This window comes from Sebastes umbrosus, chromosome 7 (assembly GCF_015220745.1).
Source record: "Sebastes umbrosus isolate fSebUmb1 chromosome 7, fSebUmb1.pri, whole genome shotgun sequence".
In the NCBI taxonomy this organism is placed as follows: Eukaryota; Metazoa; Chordata; class Actinopteri; order Perciformes; family Sebastidae; genus Sebastes; species Sebastes umbrosus.
The window spans coordinates 25,703,590-25,724,902 of NC_051275.1; the positions used below are offsets into that span (position 1 = coordinate 25,703,590).

The 21,313-nt window shown below is 41.3% G+C and overlaps 1 protein-coding gene across 12 annotated transcripts in view; it reads right to left on the reverse strand.

Moving 5' to 3' along the window:
• Positions 1-1,569: 1,569 nt before the first annotated feature.
• Positions 1,570-21,313, reverse strand: part of gramd1bb (GRAM domain containing 1Bb) — an 83,367-nt gene continuing 63,623 nt past the window's right edge. For 11 of the 12 annotated variants that reach the window (XM_037775858.1, XM_037775859.1, XM_037775860.1 and 8 more), the window contains 16 exons: positions 15,795-15,879; positions 14,354-14,457; positions 14,135-14,230; positions 13,026-13,106; positions 12,398-12,513; positions 11,765-11,927; positions 11,439-11,631; positions 10,524-10,667; positions 10,286-10,404; positions 10,038-10,180; positions 9,744-9,847; positions 8,193-8,499; positions 7,958-7,969; positions 7,694-7,801; positions 7,175-7,295; positions 1,570-5,856 (listed from right to left, as the gene is read on the reverse strand). In XM_037775858.1, coding sequence (XP_037631786.1) covers positions 5,767-5,856; positions 7,175-7,295; positions 7,694-7,801; positions 7,958-7,969; positions 8,193-8,499; positions 9,744-9,847; positions 10,038-10,180; positions 10,286-10,404; positions 10,524-10,667; positions 11,439-11,631; positions 11,765-11,927; positions 12,398-12,513; positions 13,026-13,106; positions 14,135-14,230; positions 14,354-14,457; positions 15,795-15,879 — 1,986 coding nt within the window. In that variant the 3' untranslated portion in view covers positions 1,570-5,766. The remainder of the gene's footprint in view (positions 5,857-7,174; positions 7,296-7,693; positions 7,802-7,957; positions 7,970-8,192; positions 8,500-9,743; positions 9,848-10,037; positions 10,181-10,285; positions 10,405-10,523; positions 10,668-11,438; positions 11,632-11,764; positions 11,928-12,397; positions 12,514-13,025; positions 13,107-14,134; positions 14,231-14,353; positions 14,458-15,794; positions 15,880-21,313) is intronic. The other variant, XM_037775866.1, reaches the window with a different exon arrangement.

Below are 21,313 nucleotides of genomic sequence, written 5' to 3' on the forward strand. Positions count from 1 at the left end.
CAGCAGCTTACCCTCAAAGAATCAGAATCAGAAATGTTCTTTCCAAAACCCAACTGCTTTCTTTCCTTTTTCCTCCACCCTAATGTAATATTCATGAACATAGGTGATGTATTTTCTGATATTTGTGATGATTAATACGACATGTTTATAAATATCATATGATATCTAGAAGTATGGCTTGTGTATTACTGTTTTTATGAACTTTATCAAATTGTTAGTTGTTTGTGGATGTTTTAGCACGCTGGGGTTTTGGATTAACCACACCTTCCTTCATAGAGCTTGTTTTCCTATTGGTGTGCTGTATGTATAAATATGGATGTGGTTTCCACTTTTCAAACACTTTGACCTGATGAAAACCCAAGTATGATTGAAACGTAGTCAATAACAATATTGTGGCATGGAGTGGTGTGCAGGCGTTACCTTTTTCTTCTCTCCAATACAAAAAACAAAGCTGAAGAACATCGTTGCCCATCATCACCTGCCAGTCACCTGTTAGTGCTGTACAGAAGGTATACATATGTAATGTAAAAAAAAAAAAGGAATATTTGATAACTCACATTTAGCAAATGTCTCAATTTTGCTGCTCCATTATTTTTTCACGTGCATCTCAGTTGTTTCATCCTCTTTAGCCTCAATGACCTGGGCTGGCATCTTTCACCTGCATTCACTCGCTGAGCTTAGACAACATAGAGACAGTAATTAATAGGTCATTTATGCAGCAGTAATTAAAGTGAGACAACAGGGGGCCATAGGAATCCTGTGGGCAGACTGCTGCGAACATACTATAGGTTATGAAGAGAAACGTGTCCCAAAATAACAATGCTTTCAATAGGTTACATCAATATTTTAAAGTCTTTCGATTTAATTTTTTTATAAAGTGCAGTAACAGATGAATATTTCATCTTGGTGCCTCATGCTATCTTCCTCTGTAAAGTCTCCTGAGGTCAAACATACTGGGTCTTTAAGGATAACAACTTTAAAAGGTGCTAAATGCGAGATTGGGAGCATTTCTAATGACTCTGCACGGCTCTCAACATGGCGACAGCTTAGCCGACGGCTTGTAGTGCTAACAGTGAAAACAAAGGCAACAGTGCTGACAGAGATAACAGTGTAAACGAAGTGCTGACAGAGATAACGGTGTTAACCTGGGGGGGAAACTGGAGGGTGGGTGCTTTGCGTTCTCATCCTAACGTGTCATATACTGATGCTTCCTCAAATACCACAGCGTTACTTTTCGGTCGCACTGAACACGTGTTTAACGTTGTGAGTTAAACAAAAACGTGCTTAGGTTCAGGCAATAAAACCACTATAGTTAGGTTTAGGAACAAAACAACATAATTGGGCTTAAAACTACTACGTTTGTACGGAGAAAATTACACTGAACATTGTGAACAACACGGGACACAAGCGAACACCTGATTGTAATGTGACACATGGAACGCGAACAGCGGTCTCCTGGATGAAAGCCTTGTGTTTGTTGGTCACAAATTTTATGAAATGAATATGATTTGTCAAATTAAAGTATAAATAAAGTCTCCAAAAATAGCAACACTATTTGTATATTATATATTTTTTTATTCATACTTCCAATCTCTACTTCACATGAACCAGAAAGCCACTTTTATCTTCAGTCTCTATGAGGCAAAGTCATCGGCAAGTCAAAACCTACGCGCAGCGCAGGTTGGATTCTTTTTGTCAGTGTCTGTGATTGTGTGTGTGTGTGTGTGTGTGTGCACACTGCAGATATACACAACATATACTTACAGTATATTTATCTCATGTAGAAATTTCACTAAAAGTCTCTCTAGAGATCAAAACATTTTCTAAAAAAAAAAAAAAAAAAAAAACATACAGTAGAATTCTTTTTGAACAGAGCTACACCAGTACATATATTATCAAGGACACACCCGAAGAATGAGTTTGATCAGTGGTCATTTTCAGCAGGTTGTGTGTGATTTCTATCGTGTGTTGCAGTAACCAAGGCCTTTAGCTTGTACTGTGTTGCATGGGTGGCACCAATGTCTCGCCGGCTCTGTGACAAGCAAGGCAAATGCCAATTAATACAGTCAATGAAGCGCACAATTCATTAGTTGTCAGTGACAAAGCGGTGGCATCCAGAACTCTCAGGTCACCTTGGTTCCACAGCTGTGCAGCGATAGCAATCATACAATCATTCGTGTAACGCACAAAACTGTGAAGATTGAAAACAAAACAAAAAAAGCAAAAAACAACAAACAGGTGTTACCTGTGAGAGGTCGTAGCTTAGATTAGTCGAATTTGTTGGATCCAATAAGAAACATGGAGTTTTGAAGGGAATGATGAAGGTGAAAAAGTATTTAATTTGCATAATTGTGGAGATTGATGAAATGAAATTCAGCTCTGCTGTGACAAGTCCGCTGGTGGCTCGAGTGAATATCTAATTTGGACTGAGGATGTGGGTTTTACAGCAGTTCAATATTAAAATGTGTCTGCCTAGAAACGATTTCACTCAGCCTTCACCGTGAAATCAAATTTCAGTGTCCCAAGATTAAAATCAGGTCAATAAAACCAGAGATGGGGAGTACACAACCAACTTAATCAAGCATTTACCATGTCTCCCTCAAAACAGCATGAAAACGTCATCTTTAAAACAAAAAAAAATTCAAGCATCTGGAAAAGAAAATCCATTTTTGTCATACACTTTGAAAAACAAACACTTTAAAGCAATCACACTTTCATATACATGACATTTTCTGTACCATCATATACACGGAGCTTATAACTTCACTATAATCTTTCAGTGTCCTCAGGGTTGTGAACGTGATTTCTATAAAACAGAAAACATTTCCAACCACTCACATTCAGGTCTTATAAGGTTCCCATGTGTTATCATTACTCAGTGCCTTCTTCAAATGTAATATTCACACACTCACACACACACACAGCAGGGGTCCAATCCTGAAGCTTTTCTGCTGCTCTCAATAAGTCAGTCAGCAACACGCCATGCAGGCACACAGTAAAGATACGAGTCCCTCATACATATCACTCATTCTCGCCTCGCCCTGAAATAGACAAGAAAGCGTGTCAGTCTTGGATTGGGCTTTTGGGATGTGACATTGAAAGAGAGTCGAGATGTTGAATAGAATAATGCACAAATATTCTGTTCGGGCAGAAGTAATTTGTGAGCAGTAACAAACCAGCAGAAATAAAATCCAGCTATTTCTAATGAGTTTGGAAAGCTGTAAATCACCCGTGTGATTGTCAAATTAACTAAAATACACCATAGAAATGATTTCCTCAGCCCTGCAGTCACCTCCAAACTAAATCGCTGCCATTTCTTTCTTTCATTCTTTACCTGAAAAGGCCTTAAAGTGCTTCACTTTCTCTTTTTTTTTTAACACAAGGAAGGTTTTCTTATTTTTGGAAGTGCTTTCATCGCTGAAGTCTGTCAGTTATCAGGGGACTCTGTTGACAAAACTCTTAAGAGATGCTCTTTACCGCACCTAACCCAGTATATATATATAATACATGACATACATGATAAATACTTCATTTAAAACAACATGATAATTCGTGAAGGTACATTTCTACTTCTTTCTTTTGGTTCAATTTAGTTGCGTAGATTTCATTTTCATGCTTTCACTGCATCCAAGACAGACACTTGAAACGGGGTAAAGGGAGAATATAATATTGGTTAAAGTAGGTGTTTTTTAAAGGAATTAGTTTGACAATTTGGGAAATATACTTATTTGCTTTCTGGCCGAGAGTTATGTGAATGCTAAATATGAAGCAAGAGCCAGGAGATGGTTAGCTCAGCATAAAGAAGCTTGCATACAGACTAGCCTGGCTGGCATACAGCTAAACTAACTGGCTGTAGCTTCATATTTAGCATACAGACATGAGAGTGGCATCAATCTTCACCTAACTTTCAGCAAGACAGTGAATTTGAAATCTTGAAAGCTATTCCTTTTAGCAAAAGGGTCATCAAGCCACTAATGTGACATGGAGAAAGAGTTGCGTATAGAGGGCAAATGAAGGGTTCATCTCCAAAATGTTATATATATCCATTAACAAGAGAGAAACAATCAAATTTAGATGATCAATTCTGTCTTCTTCCTTTTGTTAACCATGGATTTAAGCTACTTAGTGTATGTCAAACACTGACATGAATTGATACCAATTAATCATTTAGTAAAAGTAGGTGTAACTTTGTTGTCAAATGTTGTGGATATGTCATTTTGGAACAAAACTCTTCGATTGTAAACTGTACCCTGGTGGGGCTAATGCAAGGCGGCATCCAAACGCTTTAGCATTAAAAAAGGCAGTCTGGCTGCAGGAGCCAGAAAAGAAAAATTAAGAAACATACAAGTGTGGAATGGTAAAAATGTCACACTTTACAGCACACACTTGTGCACAAACACACACACACACGCACGCATGCACACACTCACTCACACACTCACGCACGCACACACACACACGCATACGTACGCGAATATAATCGCGCAAAATGCAGAATCATACTTGCACACTGGACATGTCACAGACATATCTGGCATGCATTTTTTTAGAAGAAAACACTTTTTGTTAGAAATTCTTTAACTGGTCTAGAGCTCTGATAATTTCTTTATGTACATAAATTAACAATAAATATAGGTAATGTTTATATATTTTGAAATATATATATATTAAATAATGAAATATTCTTATATATTTCAAATATATTCATAGAATTCTTTCTAATTTGAAACATTTTTAAAGAGATATAGTCACAGTTTAGTAATAAAACATGTAAGAACACAGGTCGCCCTATTGGTCAGGCTGCAGCGCCCCCTTTTTTTAAAAATGAATAAGATGTGTGATCAAAGTCTGGCCTTCTTGTCCAAGTTAATACATTCTACTTCATTAGAAGGATGAGGAATAATGCGATGTAAGGTAGCTAACACTGTGGCAGGGGGCAACTGATGATGTGTGTATAAGGTCAAAAGTACTGGCTTAGGTCTCATCAGTCTTTCATTTCTACAGATTAGCTTCTGACAGGGAACCAGCCCTGACGGAGACCACACAGGTTCAAACGAGGCAATAGGAAGCTGAGCTCCCGGCTACAACACTTCTTTTCCTTTTTGGTTGTGGACTGATACTGTACTTGGATCACATGGAGGTTTACTAAAGGGACGCTGCAGCGAGGACCTCTAGGGGGACGATTGGTTTGGAACAGTCTGAGAGTGTAGACAGCCATTAAGACTCGAAAGGACCCCCCTTTCTTCGACTTGATCTCTCCTCGTCTTCTGTTCTTCTTTTTTTTTGACACACATAAGACTGGAACTGGACCACATTAACACTGACTGAGGGGAGCTAGGTTGTCTAAATGCATGCAGTAGTTTTCCTTCGTTCTCCTTGCGACTCTCAACATGGCTTACAGTAGGATGCACTTGGAAATAAGAGAGTAGAAGGAAAACTGTTCATCCCACAGGTGTAGGGAAGGAGCGCCTTCCCACAATGCCTCAGTGTTGTTGGGGGACACCTCAGTTCCTGTGTGTGTGTGATAGGGGCACTTTCTGTCCATGATTTCCTCCTCCTCCTCCCGGGGGTTTTGAACCTCTGTGCGCTGGAGACGACTGTTGCTCTCTTTGTGTCTATTGGACCAGCTCACCGTTGGTCCCGCCTCCCCCTCTGTCCTCTCTCTGTCCTCTCTCTGTCCTGCTGCTGCCTGCATACTGGTTCACAAACAAAACAGGTCCTACAGTATATTGCACAGCATGCCCTCATGGCTTTGATGGTGGTGTGTCAGTGATAGCGACTTCTCTTCTCCTCAGCCTCGGAGCTGTAGTCCCTTAAACCAATGCCTCGTTGGAGGTTCAATAAGGAGTCTTTCATCTATAGAAGAGAAACAGTACATTTATTAAAGACAGTGACAATCCCTCACTTCCTTAAAGGGATGGTTGGGGTGTTTTGAAGAGGGGTTGTATGAGGTATTTATCCATAGTCAGTGTATTACCTACAGTAGATGATGGTCGGCACACCCCCAGTTTAAAGAAATTTTGGTGAATCAGAACTAACCAAAGTCACACAATAACATAAACAATCAAACCAATCGAGGCAGCGGGAGACCAGCAACTCTTGTGTTCTGCAAGGTAAAATTACTGTTTTTTAAATGAAGTCTGGTTCCCCGTCGGAAACATAGACTGTATAGCTGTCTGACGGCAAGGAAACACAGGCGAAAATATTCTAAATATAGCGTACACTTAAACTGATATTGATTTCTTTTAGGTGGCTAAAATACGTTCTGCTGACGGCATCGTCCACAGCAGTACATTGTTTTGGTTCCGTGCGGTAACTCCTGTCTGCTTCTCCAAACTGGGGGCGTGCCGTCCGTCATCTACTGTAGGTAACACACTGACTATGGATAAGTACCTCATACAACCCCACTTCAAAACACCCAAAGTATCCCCTTAAGATAATTAAACTCATCATTTTCCTATGGCGCTGCAGACTATTGCAAGTGGTAATTCATTTGTGGATGCAACTAAAAGGGATTCCTGGAATTTGCCTTAGTTGTGAAATCAAAATCCTCTCATGCTCACCCGGGTGGAGCGGCATATTTACCACTTCTGTTGTGATATACTGAGGGGTGAAAAATAAATATTTACAGATTTTCTAAACTGGGAATGTTGTGAATATACGGAGAACTTCTAAAACTCCCAGAGGCTTGCACTACGAGTTCAACATACCCAGGGTGTCTTCTCGTTATTTGATGACAGAGTCACTACTTTGTGTATAAATTCCCAAATCATATTGTGAGAAATTCACTGCATAACATGCAGAGGTACCAGTTTCTCCACTGAGTGTAGTGGCAATGGTCCAATAAGTTAACACTTATATGATGTGTGACTCCACTTGCCATGTATCCTGTACTGTAGCTCAGGTTTACTGGCTCACAGGCGCCCTCTCTCAGTAGTGGATGGAATGCCTTTTGCAGTGCTAAATTGGTCATATATCGTGAAATAGATATACAGTATATAAAATAAATCTTACAGCGTGCTGTGTCCAGTAAATACAGCATGTTCTGTCCCTAGTTACATATACAGTGTCTATTCATTACAAATGTGGCACATTCTCTGGGAGTTGTTAACATTTTCTCATCACATCACAGTTCTGATGTGATTCTGAAATGTGCCTCTTTGTGTCCGAGTACCTGGTCTAGCAGCACTACTGACGACTTGATAATCTCCCTCCACTTCTGCAGCTCGGCGTCATGGTAACGCTGCTGCGCCTCCAGGAGCTGGGCCCACTCCATCTGCGTCTGGGGCAGTTTACTGGGGAAACACACGCACACACACACATACACACACATTAGCAACATCACTGAAGCATGACTTCCATTTTGAGGGAATGCCAACAAACAGTTTGGTAAATTGTTTCAGTAAGCCCAGAGCTATTCACGGGGGTAATTTTAGAAGCTCCGTGTTTTCCTGTCATACACGTCAACGGCCATATGGATATAGTTTAGTGTGTGTGTGGGCATGTATGTGTATATTCTTGTGTGACTGCCTTTTGGGCAAATATAACTCCATTCAGTCTCTGCAGTGATAGATAAGGTTTTTTTTTGTTTTCTAAAATGCCCAAAATATCTATTAACCAGGTTGAATCTCTGTAATAAATGAGTTCTGTTTAAATGATGGGTGCTTAAATTTGAGTTTGTGTTTGTGTGTACCTTTCATGAAGCCGCAGACCTTGCCAGGTTGTTAAGGACTGTGCGGAGTACTCCAGCATCCACAGCTTGTAGAAGAGCATCATGTTGAGGAACACCAGCAGGACCAGGCTGAAGGAAGGCAAGAAGGAAACAAATGAGTCCTCCCATTTGCATTGTTATTTATTCATGATGCCCTCAAGTAGCTAATATGTACATGACAATGACAAGCTATGCTGGAAATACAGTTTTTAGCATCTGGCCATGCTAGCTGATTAGTTCATGTACCTTAGACAGATCCTATGGATGGCAATGAGAGGAGAGGAGAGAGAGGTTACACTCAAGACACCAACAATGAGATATTTATAACAAACAAAACAAATGTTTAATTGTGAATAAACAAAGAGCCGAATAGGAAAAAAAAGATGAAATCATGAAACATATGAGAGATGAGCATGTATTTGCATCCTCATGGCCAGATAAACAAGCATCCCCAGGTGAGAGATTGTGTTGAGTTGCGTACACAAAGCTGATGATGAGCAGCAGTTTGGAGACGCTGTACAGAGCGAGGCCTCCGGGCAGGTGGTGGTGTTCTGAACTCTGGTGTCTGGTTTGCGTGGAGCCCGCCACTTGTTTGATCCTCTGAATCACTTCTTCGTCCGTCGGCGTGGTAACGGGGCTGAGCGCCTCGTCCAGGTGCTGGCTGCGCATGTGGATGAGCGGCCTCTTCTTCCGCCTCACCGTGGAGTTTTTCACCACCTTGGCTTTCGGAGACAGCTGGTGGGCTTCGGCCAGTATCAGTATCTCCTCCAGCTTGGACAGCTCCAACTCTGAGAGGGAAGAAGACGACTGTTACACATTCATAAATTCACTTAAAGATTGTTAGACTTGTTGAAAACATTTACATACTACATCTTTGTGGAGTCTCTGAGACCGGTGGGATCGCTGACATTACCGTCTTTAGGAGGCTTTAGGGGGCTCAGTATTAAAGCTAGAGTGAAGATACTGCTATCATATGAAACCTAAGGAGTCCATTAGTCCCAACCATTGTCACAGGGGTCCCTTGACCTCTGACCTGAAGATATGGGAATGAAAATTGGTTCTATGCATACCCACGACTCTCCCTTTACAGACATGCCCACTTATAATAATCCCATGTAATTTTGGGCAAATACAATGCAGTTTTTTTCTGCATACTGGGGTCCTTAAACAGTCTTGTAATTACACAAATTGGGTATGACTGGAAAGCGGAGACTCTTGTGGATCCAATGAGCCCAAATATATTAATTTGTGATGATGTTAGTCCCCATAGTAGCCATTTCATATAGTGAGACCATTTTTTGGCATAGGGCATTCAGAGGATGGATGGCTTTCCTAGGTACATTGACAGTAAGGGGGTTTCTGAGCGGTTTCCAGAACACAAGTGCTTGCCATCCAATCGCCGAAAAAATGCAATTCTTGCAGAAATCTCCAAATGTCAAAAGTTTTTTGATACCAGATCAGAGCATGGCTTTTTCTATGGTGTTCCTCAAGGTCTTGGTGTCTTAATGTGGTAATTTGGAGGGATTATTGATAATTTTTTATCAATTCTCAAGTGGTACATTTTTTAAAAATGTAGCTCTAAATCTGTGTAACAAATGGTATCAACCCCAAAACGACGACCATCATACAGTACACTTCTATCATAATTTTTTCTTTGACTTTATACACATTCAAAATGTATTTTAATGGATGAATGAATGAATTATTGTTCATTTCTGATTTATGACTAGAACAACTTGACACACAATGCTGAGCAATGCATCTCAAATTAATCTTCAGGTTCCCAGCTTTCAGATGATGTACACCACTTCTATGTGACCTCTACTGCTGACCTGCTATCTCCCCCTAAAGACCCTCTGTCCCCCCCTAAAAAAGAAAAGTAAAGAAAAAGAACAAAAACGGGTCTATGTGGGTCTCTTAGGGTTAATTGTAGTCAAAAATACTACAAATCTGTGATTCAAATTTCTACAAAACACATCACAACATATTACAACACTGTCAAAACAGAAAAACAGACAACACTCAAGTTTACCTAGATGGCGGAAGTTCTCTTCTAACCCGCTCCAGAAGTTTTTCTCTATGAAGCCCTTCACCAGCCCCCACGGCTGTTTCCTGTAGCACAACTCCGTCGATACCCTGAGAGGCAGACAGACAGAAATGCTCTTACAATAAGATTAACTGGAAAAATAAATAGGTCAAATATTAAATTGAGTAAATTCAAAAGTAAAGTTGTTGATAACAAAAGATGGTCAAACTAATAAGAATTGTATTAACATAATACAACATCTAATTTGTCAGGTGTGTGAGCTGTGGGTGTCTGACTCACCGTAACCGACACTTGTTCTTGGCCACCCTGGTGAGCATGTAGCGGTTGAGAGTGTAGAAGTAATCGTGGTAGGGCACGTCATGCGTGATGACCTCAGCATCGATTATGTAACACTCACTCTCCTGGCTGGCTTTGTACAGAGTCTGATCACAGAAGGGAAATATGGTTTAATTGATTGTTTTCTTGAAATCCATCTCAAACTGAGAAGGTATAAATGATAAGAAATATTTATGAGGTATTGACTGTACCTGTGTCTCAGTGACTGTGGCTGTTTTGGGGGCCAGGGGGTTGGACAGCGAGATGGTGTACATGATCTCCCTGGTCTGGTTCCCAGCCTCCTCTTTCTTCCACGGGTGGTACACCACATCTAAACAGCAACATGATGAGTGAGTGAACTAATGACGCCCGCAAGGGGAGCACATTTTTAGGTCTGCCTTTACTCCAGAGAGGTCAGGGGTCAGATGTAGAAGCATCAGAAATACTGACCTGAGAATCGTCTCTGGTCCATGAAGTCACTCATGAACTGCGACTCTGTGAAGAGGATGCCATAGAGCTTGTCCACACTCAACTTGTAGATCTCATTGATGTACTGCCTGCCATTCAGATCATCATGAAAGGCCTGTACTTCACCTACGCGTCCAAGACAAATAAATCCATTGTTTTCAAATCATGTTACTAGCATCATCTACACCAGTGGTTCCCAACCTATTTTCCTTGAAGCCCCCCCGATGTCATCACCCTAAAAAAAATTACAAATCCTCGAACAAAATCCTCAATTTTATATGAGTTAGTTTTTTTTTTTTTTTTTTTTTACAAAATCAACTTTCTTTAATGAATATAACTCATCAGTTTTGTCAGCATAAGTAATGATGACGTCTTGACAGATTCACCAAGTGAATGCAGATACACAAGATGATCTTTTTTTTTGTAACAACTTAATTAATTTACTGTAATATTGTAGAGCCGAAATAGATTTTTGGTTATTGTGGTTAAATAAATGTAATTTATGGTGTTGTTAGATTGCTGCTAGACCGCCCCGTTAATAAAAGTGCGTGCATCCCTTTGTGCAAGCAAGTTGGAGAGCAAATAGGTTCATGACCGCAGTGAAAATGTTGTTTCTGAAAAGCTAAAAGCCTACAAATATGGATTTAAGCAGAATATTTTATTAGATTTTTTAGCAAAAAATGTCTTTTTAAACAGTTTTATATACACCATCATATAGACTTTTGCATAAATTATCCAGTAAGTGTGTTGTTATGATTTTTGCAGACAAATCCTGGTGCACCCATTGTGATCTTTGGCGCCCTCCTAAGGGTGGCCCAGACCCCAGGTTAGGAACCACTGCACTAGATTGTGTATTTATGTAAAACGGGAGGTGTTCATTCTGTTCTGTGTCGTTACCCTCGTCGTGTGTTTCAGAGGAGTCGCTGAGCTCAGTGGGGATGTCTTCGTTGTCGTTGAAGTCTAGAGACGGTGAGGGGACAGGACCACCAGGCCCGCTGGTATCACTGTTCTTCTCTTCCAACAAAAGGGGCAAAGCAAGTAGCTCGCCGTCCGGTAGGCAGTCTGCATACTCTTCTGCTGGGAGTTCAAACTGGGGAAAAGAAGAACAGGAGCATCCATCACATCAATGATGTTAAATCTTGTAAAGGAAATGTCCTGCAGTTTTTTTCTGACCCATAGAGGTGTTGCGCTTGATTTGACCTGTATAAATGTGTAAAACTTACTGGGATGGGTGGGTCGTGGTTGCCTGGGCTGGGGATGGTGCTGTTTGGGACGACCTTCTTATGTAGCGGAGGAGGGCTCCCCTCGGGCTTGGCCTCAGCGCTGCTCTTAGACAAGTTGTCGTTGTTGATCTCATTCTCTTCGTTGGGAATCTCTTCGCTGAACCTGAAGGCACCAGAGACCAGCGACATTCAAAAACGTACTTACGTACTACTTACTACTCATCTCATCTGACATTGTGAATGAAGTTCTTGTAAAACCTGTGTCAAGCTTATTTTTATAGTGGGATTTGGCTTCCTTACTGTAGGTGGCTTGATGGGCAGTATTTAACATGTGTAAAAACACAATTGATATCAGGTTGTTTGGACAATCACAGCAAAGTTAATAAACTGCAGTGTAAATTAGCAGAGCAGCTGAGAAGGATGCTACGTGTTTAATTTTGTATCTAAAAGGATTAACTGAGAGAGTTGGAGAGAGTGTGCAGCTTGTATGTGACTGAGCATGTAAGTGTTGCTTGTTACAGCTCATATTGGGCCCTTTGATTATTTTGTAATTTAGGCAATTAGGTAATGGGCTGAAAGATCTTTATTGAATTGTAACCATGGTAACTGATGCTGCAGCATAAATAAACTCACCCCATGGTGTTGAAGTCATCATCAGGGGGAACATAGTCCTCATCGTCACTAGTTAGGCCTAGCTCGTTGCCATAGCACTGATGAACAAAGTGCCACAGTTCTTTGGGGCACAGCGGCTGCAAGACGCATCAAACAATCACAGTAAGAAATACTGAGTACAGTTATGAACAGTGGGCCTCATGCAGGAAGTAATATAAGAACAAATTCCCTCTTATTTGTTCTTTGTTCATGGTTGATATTGGGTGTGCTCTGTTGCTGAATGGCTTACATACTGCTCTTAGATGCTTTTTGATTTTCCTGTAAGGCCAGTACTGACGCTCTGGAAAATCACATGTCTACTTTGTTTAAGTTTATTTAACACTACTGCTGTACTTCTGAAACTCCTATTTTAGTGCCATTTCTCCAATCCTTGGGCATGTGCATTACCCATGTTAATAATGAACAATTGGCCACACGCCTCCAATTTATGATCAAGTGGGATTCATCATTCAGCACACCCGGGTAAGAGCAGATTTGGATGGTTAAGAACATTTAGTGCATCTGGAGTTGCTGCATGAGGCCCATTATCTTTCAGACAAATATTAACAGAATCAGAAACAGCAGATCAGCAGATCAGATTTTTGCTTACCTTGTCCAGCAGCGCATTCTGCCACAGTCTGAACATCATCATGTAGGTCCGGTCCCTGGCTCCAAATGAGGTGAAAAAGTGCTGTGAAAAGTATATAGTAATTATGTACGAGTCAGGTGAGCACTGGAATAACTGTGGAAATTAAGGGGCCATTTTTGGGGAGGAGTTTAAACTCTTCTCGTCTGGGATTACTTTAATTTGTGGCAGATATGGCTGGCATTAATACCTTGCCAATCATTCTCCAGTCAGTCACCACTGTTGTCAGCCAGACTTTGTACCTCAAGGCTTCCATAGTCTCCTTAGGCGAAGATGATTAGATTTAAAATTAGGGCTGTCAAAGTTAACGCGATAATAACTCAAATTAATTTTAACGCCACTAATTTCTATAACGTAATAACGCAACTTGCAATTTTCAGGTTGTAGCAGGCTCAGTTTTAAAGCTAGAGTGAAGATACTGGTATCATATGAAACTAAAATCCATTGGTACCAACCAGGTCATACTATCTTGTCGTGAAGGAGGCTAAATAACAGCCCAAACTTGCGCTATATTTTGACGAGGAAAAACTGTCAAGGCTATTTTCACAGGGGTCCCTTGACCTCTGACCTCAAGATATGTGAATGAAAATGGATTCTATGGGTACCCACAAGTCTCCCCTTTACAGACATGCCCACTTTATGCAGTTTGGGGCAAGTCATAGTCAAGTCAGCACACTGACAGCTGTTGTTGCCTGTTGGGCTTTGAGTTTTCAATGTTATGATTTGAGCATATTTTTATTAATGCTAAATGCAGTACCTGTGAGGGTTCCTGGACAATATTTGTCATTGTTTTGTGTTGTTAATTGATTTCCAATAATAAATATATACATACATTTGCATAAAGCAAGCATATTTGCCCACTACCATGATGATAAGAGTATTAAATACTTGACAAATCTCCCTTTAAGTTACATTTTGAACAGATAAAAAATGTGCGATCATGCGATTAATCGCGATTAAATTTTTTAATCGATTGACAGCCCTATTTAAAACATATTCACTGCTCAGTCTCAGGTATGCCTTCATTAGTTTCTAATATAAATGCCTGTCTTTAGTCATCCTGTTTCCTTTACCTTCTCAGTGTCTGTGCAGACCTGGATGGCGTTGGGAATGAGGCGGGCTGTCTTTTCTTTCGTCATTGAACAGATGTCCTTTAGCCGCACCGTCAGCTACACACACAAACAAAGCACATAATTATACATACACACAATATATTATAGTTGTATGACCCAATACTGCCAATATTAAAAAGCATGGGAATGTGTATAGATCCTGAGCGTTAACAAGCGCACCAGTGTTTCCCAGCGGAAGATGTTGCTATAGAAACAGATCCAGTTCTCAGAGAGGTAGAGTCGTCCCTGCAGGAGGATGTCCCGTTGGAGAGCACAGGAGTAGTCTGGAGGATAAAGATGTCACATGATTAGAGACAAAAATACCACCACACATGTTAATTATGATGCAAAATTACATCACAGAGAAACTACATCACTGAGACAAATTGCTAAACCATTCATCGAAATGTATGACCATCAATAGATCAGACATAATAAGAATGTGCTGATATCCTATTGAATTGTCACAGAGAAACCTCACTGTGGTGCATTTCAGGACTCCCCTTGTGTGTGTGTGTGCATCTTCTGTCATTCTTTGCTGTGAAATCATCAGTACAAAACCATAATGTTCACCTCATAAACCATGAGCTCAGTTTTAACCTCAGAGTTTTATTTTTTTCAAGGCGTTTCAGACAATCACAGTATTCATTGGGAAAATCATGCAAGAACAAATAAACCAAACTTGTGATATTATTTGTTCAGACTGCTGGAAAAGTTCAACCAGGTTAGAAGTTCCTCTAAAATAAGTAGTAGTTATTTTTATATTTATATTTTATATATATTTTAGAATTTTCTTTTGTGTTTCTTATAATTTAATTATTTATTTATATTTATTTCTCTCCTCATTTAATCAATTCAAATTCCTCCCTCTTTAAAGTGTTTTTTTTTTTTCAACTTACTTTCATTATTATTGCTATAATTACTTTTCTCTGCTACACTATCTCCTTATCAGTATTATTGTTATAATTAGGGCTGGGCGATATGGCCAAAATCTTTTATCACGATGTAGGTCATTTCATATCTTGATAACCATATATATCATGGTATAGCATGTTCTCTGGTAATTCAATAAATAAATAGTCTATATGAAATAACCACATAAAAAAGCATATTTTTGTATTAAATACTTGACAAATGAAAGTATTTTGAGTATTTTCGGTTTTAAAAACTTAGGTGCAAAATGAACATAACAGTTTTAAATGAAATAATAGAGAAATAAGAAATAAATATAGGCCTAGCCTATAACACAATAGAAACAATATAGAAAAGTATAAATGATAGTCATAATTATATCGTTTTGACGATATATATCGTCATATTGCCCAGCTCTAGTTATAATTAATTACTCCAACTAACAATTATTATTATTAACTGCCACAGATGACATTGTTGTCATTTGTTTTGCTGTGATATTTGGATGTCATATTTGTGATTATCATGTCTACATGTTGTGTAGAGGATGGTATATTTTACATTGTCAGTGATCTAGACATATTCAAATCATGATGTTTGACACTTTGAATCTCCAATATTTGTTTATGTCTCCTCTCTGCTCTGTAAGGATTAATAATTCTCTAATGACTAATAACTTCGCTGCACCCTATGACGGGCGTCCACTCACCCACAATGAGTCTCTCTGTGTCCGGGAGCTGCTTGAAGAGTTTCCTAAAGTCCTCATTGCGCTGCTTGTATGTCGGGCTCAGCACCTGCAGTGACAAGCAGAGTCAGAAACAACACCACACACACACAAACACACACGTATGCCTCCAAACACCCATCATGCTCTCTGACTCGCTCACTCACAAGAGTCGTCTCCGTCACGCAGACGCAGCCCTGAGTTGTTTGTTTCCGTGAGCATGTGAGATAACCTTGTTAAAACCAGCCACAGGTTTGATCGGGATGTCTGGTTTGCTCTAATCACACCATGGAGTCGTCTCTGTGGGTGGTTTTGACAGGCACTGGAAATGGATGTATAGTGAATGGCAAGCAGAGGTATGTGGCCTGACTCATCTTCAAGGCTGCATCACTAATGATATTCAATAACAAAGCGCAATTCCAAAACAACAGCCCGGTGCAGCAGATCATTCAATACACATGCTGCCATGACTGTGAGCGTTTACAATACGAGTCACATTCTCAGATTTGCATTACAGAGCAACGTGTGTCAGACAATGAGGCTTTTGTCTGGTGACAAAGGGGGCAGGACAGCTGATGGAAACCTCAAACAAAACGGTGCATAGTGGTTTGATTAACCTGGTCAAAAAAACGCTTTTCAGATGTCCCTATTCAACATGATCACACTGTTCTCTGCTTGGCTTCAGCGGCGGACCTAATGTGTGCCAAAGTGAGGGCTCTCACTGTCTGTGCCAGATGCTTTCCTTCAACAGGAAACATGGAAACAATACCTGGCAATATGGTGACAAGATGTATGCCGAGACAAATGAAAAATGTATTCCTCCTTTGAATCAGAGCTGGTGGGAAAAGAACAGTCTGCTCACATTAAAATAAATCATTACATGTGCTTCCTTGTAAACTAAAGCAGATGAAACACTGTTAGGGAGTATCCGTTTCTCGCCTCTGAGAAAAGTGTGGTGATGAGAAACACTGCTCTGGAAACGTGTGACATCTCTGAAAGCCCTTACGAATTGCTTAGAAGTGGAATTTAGCTGCCTTGTACTGCACACACCATCAGGTTGCTTGTTTTTTTCAAAACCTTAATCTGTGACCAAAAATAATCGAAACACACCGACAGTGTCATACAAGTCACTCACACAGTAACCCGATGAACACCCCCAAACAACAGGCCTCTATGAGCTCTGGGACCATTCAAATAGCTATGACTCATACACAAACCAGTTGTTTTTCTTTAGTAGTGGGGAATTACCACAGAGTGCTTACAGCAGCATACAATAAAAAGTGCTACAAAGCCCTTTTTGCTGACCCCTTTTCTTATGACTTTACTTTGCCCAAAAAGAGCTCAATAACTCTGTCTAAACCCCAACATTTATTAATTTCTCCACATCCCTCATCGCCTTGTGGTTTTCAGCTTACAAGCGGAGGTCAACTTACAGCAGGGATCTCCTCAGTGTCCCACTCGGGGTCCTGAACGTCCGAGGCAGCCCAGCCCCACTCCCAGCCCCACTCCCCTCTAGCTGGACCCTGCAGGAGCCACCCTGCCAGCGCCTCATCCAGCTCCAGCACGGCCTCCCAGTCTGACATCGTACAATCCTCATCCAACTCCATATTCGCCTGCGCCAGATCCTATTTGGCGCCTGGATGGCAGCTAATTTTCCAAAAACGGGGGCCCCAGTGGGCTCTCCTGACGTTGTCAGTTATAGTAGGTTTGGAAAAATAAAGAGCAGACAGAGCTTGTGAGTCCAGTGGTTTACTTGCAGGCTGCAGTATCCGCCCCCTGTTTTGGGCGCTGTTCCCTTTCAGCGTTGAGCGGTGGACATGGCACACTCCAGCCACATGATCCTTGTCTCGCTCTGTCGTTCTCTGGCTCTCTCTCTCTCTTCCTTTCACACACACAGGGAGAGGAGTTACGGCCGTTGCCCTCTAGTAACCCCGGCCAACAAGTCCTTTATTATCATGCCGGTAGCTTTTTCCTTTTTTCCCCTGCTTACTCCTCCTGGTAAGTGTGTGAGTGGAGTGTGTGTTTGTGTGTGTGTGAGGTGCTTTCCAGGTCTGAGTGCCTTGTAATTACCCAGTTTACGACCAGAAAAGAATGAAGTTTACTTAGTGGAGAGGAGGGCTAACACAAACAAAGATGTAGCTGGGAAGAAAGGCGCTGAGAGGAAAGAAAACAGGACTGAATAAAAGAGAGGAATTAATGTTTTCAGTCCACTGAAGTATGTGTTGAGTCCGTCTTGCTGTCCGTCCAAGTGATTGAGTTACAGAGAACAGATGTGAGCGTAACCTCCAGTTACCTCCGCCTGCAAAACAACACCATCAATCTTGACTGGGTCTGCACTGGTTTGCAGTCCAGAGCTTTCATCGCAGGGTGAAGTGGCCAGACCAATATACTGTAAATATTTCTTTGTTTGTCTGTTTCATTTGATCTTTCAAGCTGCTGGAATCCAAAATAAAAGGTACCAAAAGTGCAGATTTGAAGGTATTGAAGGTATTGAAGGTATGAGGCGTCCCCCCTCCTTCCTCCCCGCCTTGGTATGAGGGTCATTCATGTACTCGTGATACTTGATCACCCTCTGTTACTCCCGGCAGGCAAGAAAGATGCAGAGCTCGCAGTTCTTATTTTAGCAGCGCTTAAAAAAAACAATTGGTGTGCATGTCCTCCCACTATTCTTAACTAAAATATTTCAAGACTGAAGAAGGTGGGCATAGTGATGGAGGTCCTAAGCAGCCATAACAAAAAGATGTTACTACAGCTTGCATTTCATTGACTCCTGCTGGATGAAGCAAATGTGTAGCCCACATTTGTGTACTGGAATTCAGCCACCCTTTCCTCTGCAGTTATTTCCCAATAGATGCAGGAAAAATAGATGATAATCTTCAGCAGCAGGCCTCCCGGGAAACAGTGCTGATCATTCACGCGCAGCGCCTTTACATCATGTGGATGACATTTCAGCGAAATGAGGATTCATTCATCAGAATTACGAGGGACGTCCGTGCTGAGAGCAGTCCTCTATTTCCTGCTCATTCAATCGATTTTCTCCAATGAATCAAGCAAAGAGAGAGGCCGTTGTGAGACCGATGCGGCGGCCAGCGTTCAGGTGACAGTATGAGAGTCGGGATGAGGTGGGACTGTGGATACACAGTGTTTATTGATTTGGTTAACTATTAACGCTGGACAAACAGTAGGGGATGGAAGAGACTGGTACTGTAATCCAGGGTGGGGTTTTAGTGTTTTAAGGGGGGGGGGGTGAGGGCTAGAGGTGTGCGAGTCCATCCTGTTAACAACAATCCCATCCTTTTAGGGTGTTTTTTTTTTCATTTCAAAGGCGAGGTATGTGGGCGTGTATCGATCGGAGGGAAGCAATGTGAACAGCCTGACGTACAGCCTCTGCCGCATCGGTCTACGTAGATCTTAACAAATTCAATTCATTCACCGTCTTAAGTACTAATCTTGCTTATTCATGCACTGTCAGTGTTTTCCCTTTTATTGCTAACTTCCCAGGTAACTGCCTGCTGTGGGTATGGTTGCCACGGCAACATTGCAACAAACTCGTGTGGATGCAAAGCGAATGAACAAGCGCTACCAGAGGGCTGCGGAAGAAAGATGGCGGCTGTGCGTATCTCTAACAGGCTCAGAGCTCATTTTAGGACGGTTGGATTTGTCATCACTGTGGTGTCAGTGCCATGGGAGGTCATCATTGCCATGTAGAGGTGCACACATACACACATGCACACGCCGTCCTACATGCAGGTGCATCGTGGGTACAACGCCCAGACATACGTTCACAGCCCACTGAAGTAAAAAGTACCCATATTTACTGGATTGATTGAGCTTCAGTATTTATTGTGTGAGTAAGGATGAGTGTACAAGATGTCAGGAACACAGCCCTAAACTGAGATCAACCTTTTTTTTTAAAAGGTACATTCAACATCGTGAATCCAATGTGATGGTAAATTCCAATCTCATTCACACAGCAAAAAAACAAACAAACAGACACGCTATTTGGTCTGATATTCAGCTTTTAGAGTGAAGTACTGGTACTTGTTTTAAATATTTTTTTTAAAGGATAATGCTGGTGTTGCTCTATACTTTTCTTATTGTCAACAAATCCATGAAAATACTAAAACCAACTATGCCTTGGTCCGACTTTCCTACCCTATCTGTGGAAGTCAGCCCCAAGCCGGCCAATTAGACGGTTGTCAGGCTATCAAACAGACATTATCAGTCTATAAGATAATAAGATGTAGGTCAATAGGGGCCTGCTATACCCAATAGTAGGTTTTATCCTCTATTCACATGGTAGATCACCGAAAGAAGGTATAAGTGAACACAACAGCGACCTCTATCGACCGTAGTAATTATGACAGGAGCGGAAGTCCAGCCCTGTAGTATAGAGAGCCTGAAACTCCATAAGGGGTGGAGGTCTGGGGCGATGGATGTGATGGATGAGAAACAGGGTTTTCACCCAGGAGACTGGAGTTCGCATGGGACACGAACAAACAGCTGATTGTAACGTGAAAGTGAAACTTAATGCACGGGACACAAACAGCGGCCTCCTGGATGAAAGCCTTGTGTTTGTTGGACCTATCAACCTCCCCTCACGCCCACCCTATGTGTGTGTCTTCTCGCTCTTTAAACTACGTCACCACAGTCCCGGTGCACTTTCTCAGAGCGTTTACTATTGCCACGGATGAGTTTACATAATGGAAAGCCCGGTGTGTCTCATACTAAAGCGTGCCTTGTGCAGCGGTATCGAACGCCGACGGCCGAAACAAAGAGTCTGTATTTGACGCCCTGGGAATGAGAACGGGCTGGTTTTGGCAACACACATAGTTAGTAGGATTAACTCATTGCTGGTTTTGGACTTTCCATGGGATTTGTTGACAATCAAATTATAATATCACCAGCTTTATGATTTGGGAAATAGTATAAGTTGGGGATATAGGTGATCCCTTTTTTTGCAGTGTATTTGATGACGAGAACAGATGGTCCTGGCATCTTGTACACTTGTATACTGTGCTACTGTATGTCATCTGTTTACATGACATTTGCATCTGTTAATCAGAGCAGCATCAACTTTAGATTGTTACTTGTGAAGCTCCTATCTAGATAGCGGTCAGTAGAGGAAATGTGAGTGGCGTACTGTTAGATGAGTGCATCAGAGAAGTATTTAAAGAACTGTCCTCTGGACTTTTAAGGTCCTTTTCAACTCAAAAGCATTTCTCCATTTTTCCTATCTGCAGGGAGGTCCCTGCATTTTCTGTTGATGGTCACACCCAAGCCTAAATGTCCAAGTGTCCATGTATATTTAGGACACGGACACAGAAACAGGAGTCGGGCTGGAGGGAAACATGCCGCAACCTAAAGCACCATGCTCCATTCCCCTGTTGTTCAAAGGCATTCAAGGCTCGTCCAGAGGCCCTTGTGTGATGGTTTGTTGATTTGTTTAGTACAGTGAGAAACTCAGTGGGCTTGTTACCACCTGTCGCGTACCAGAATTAGAA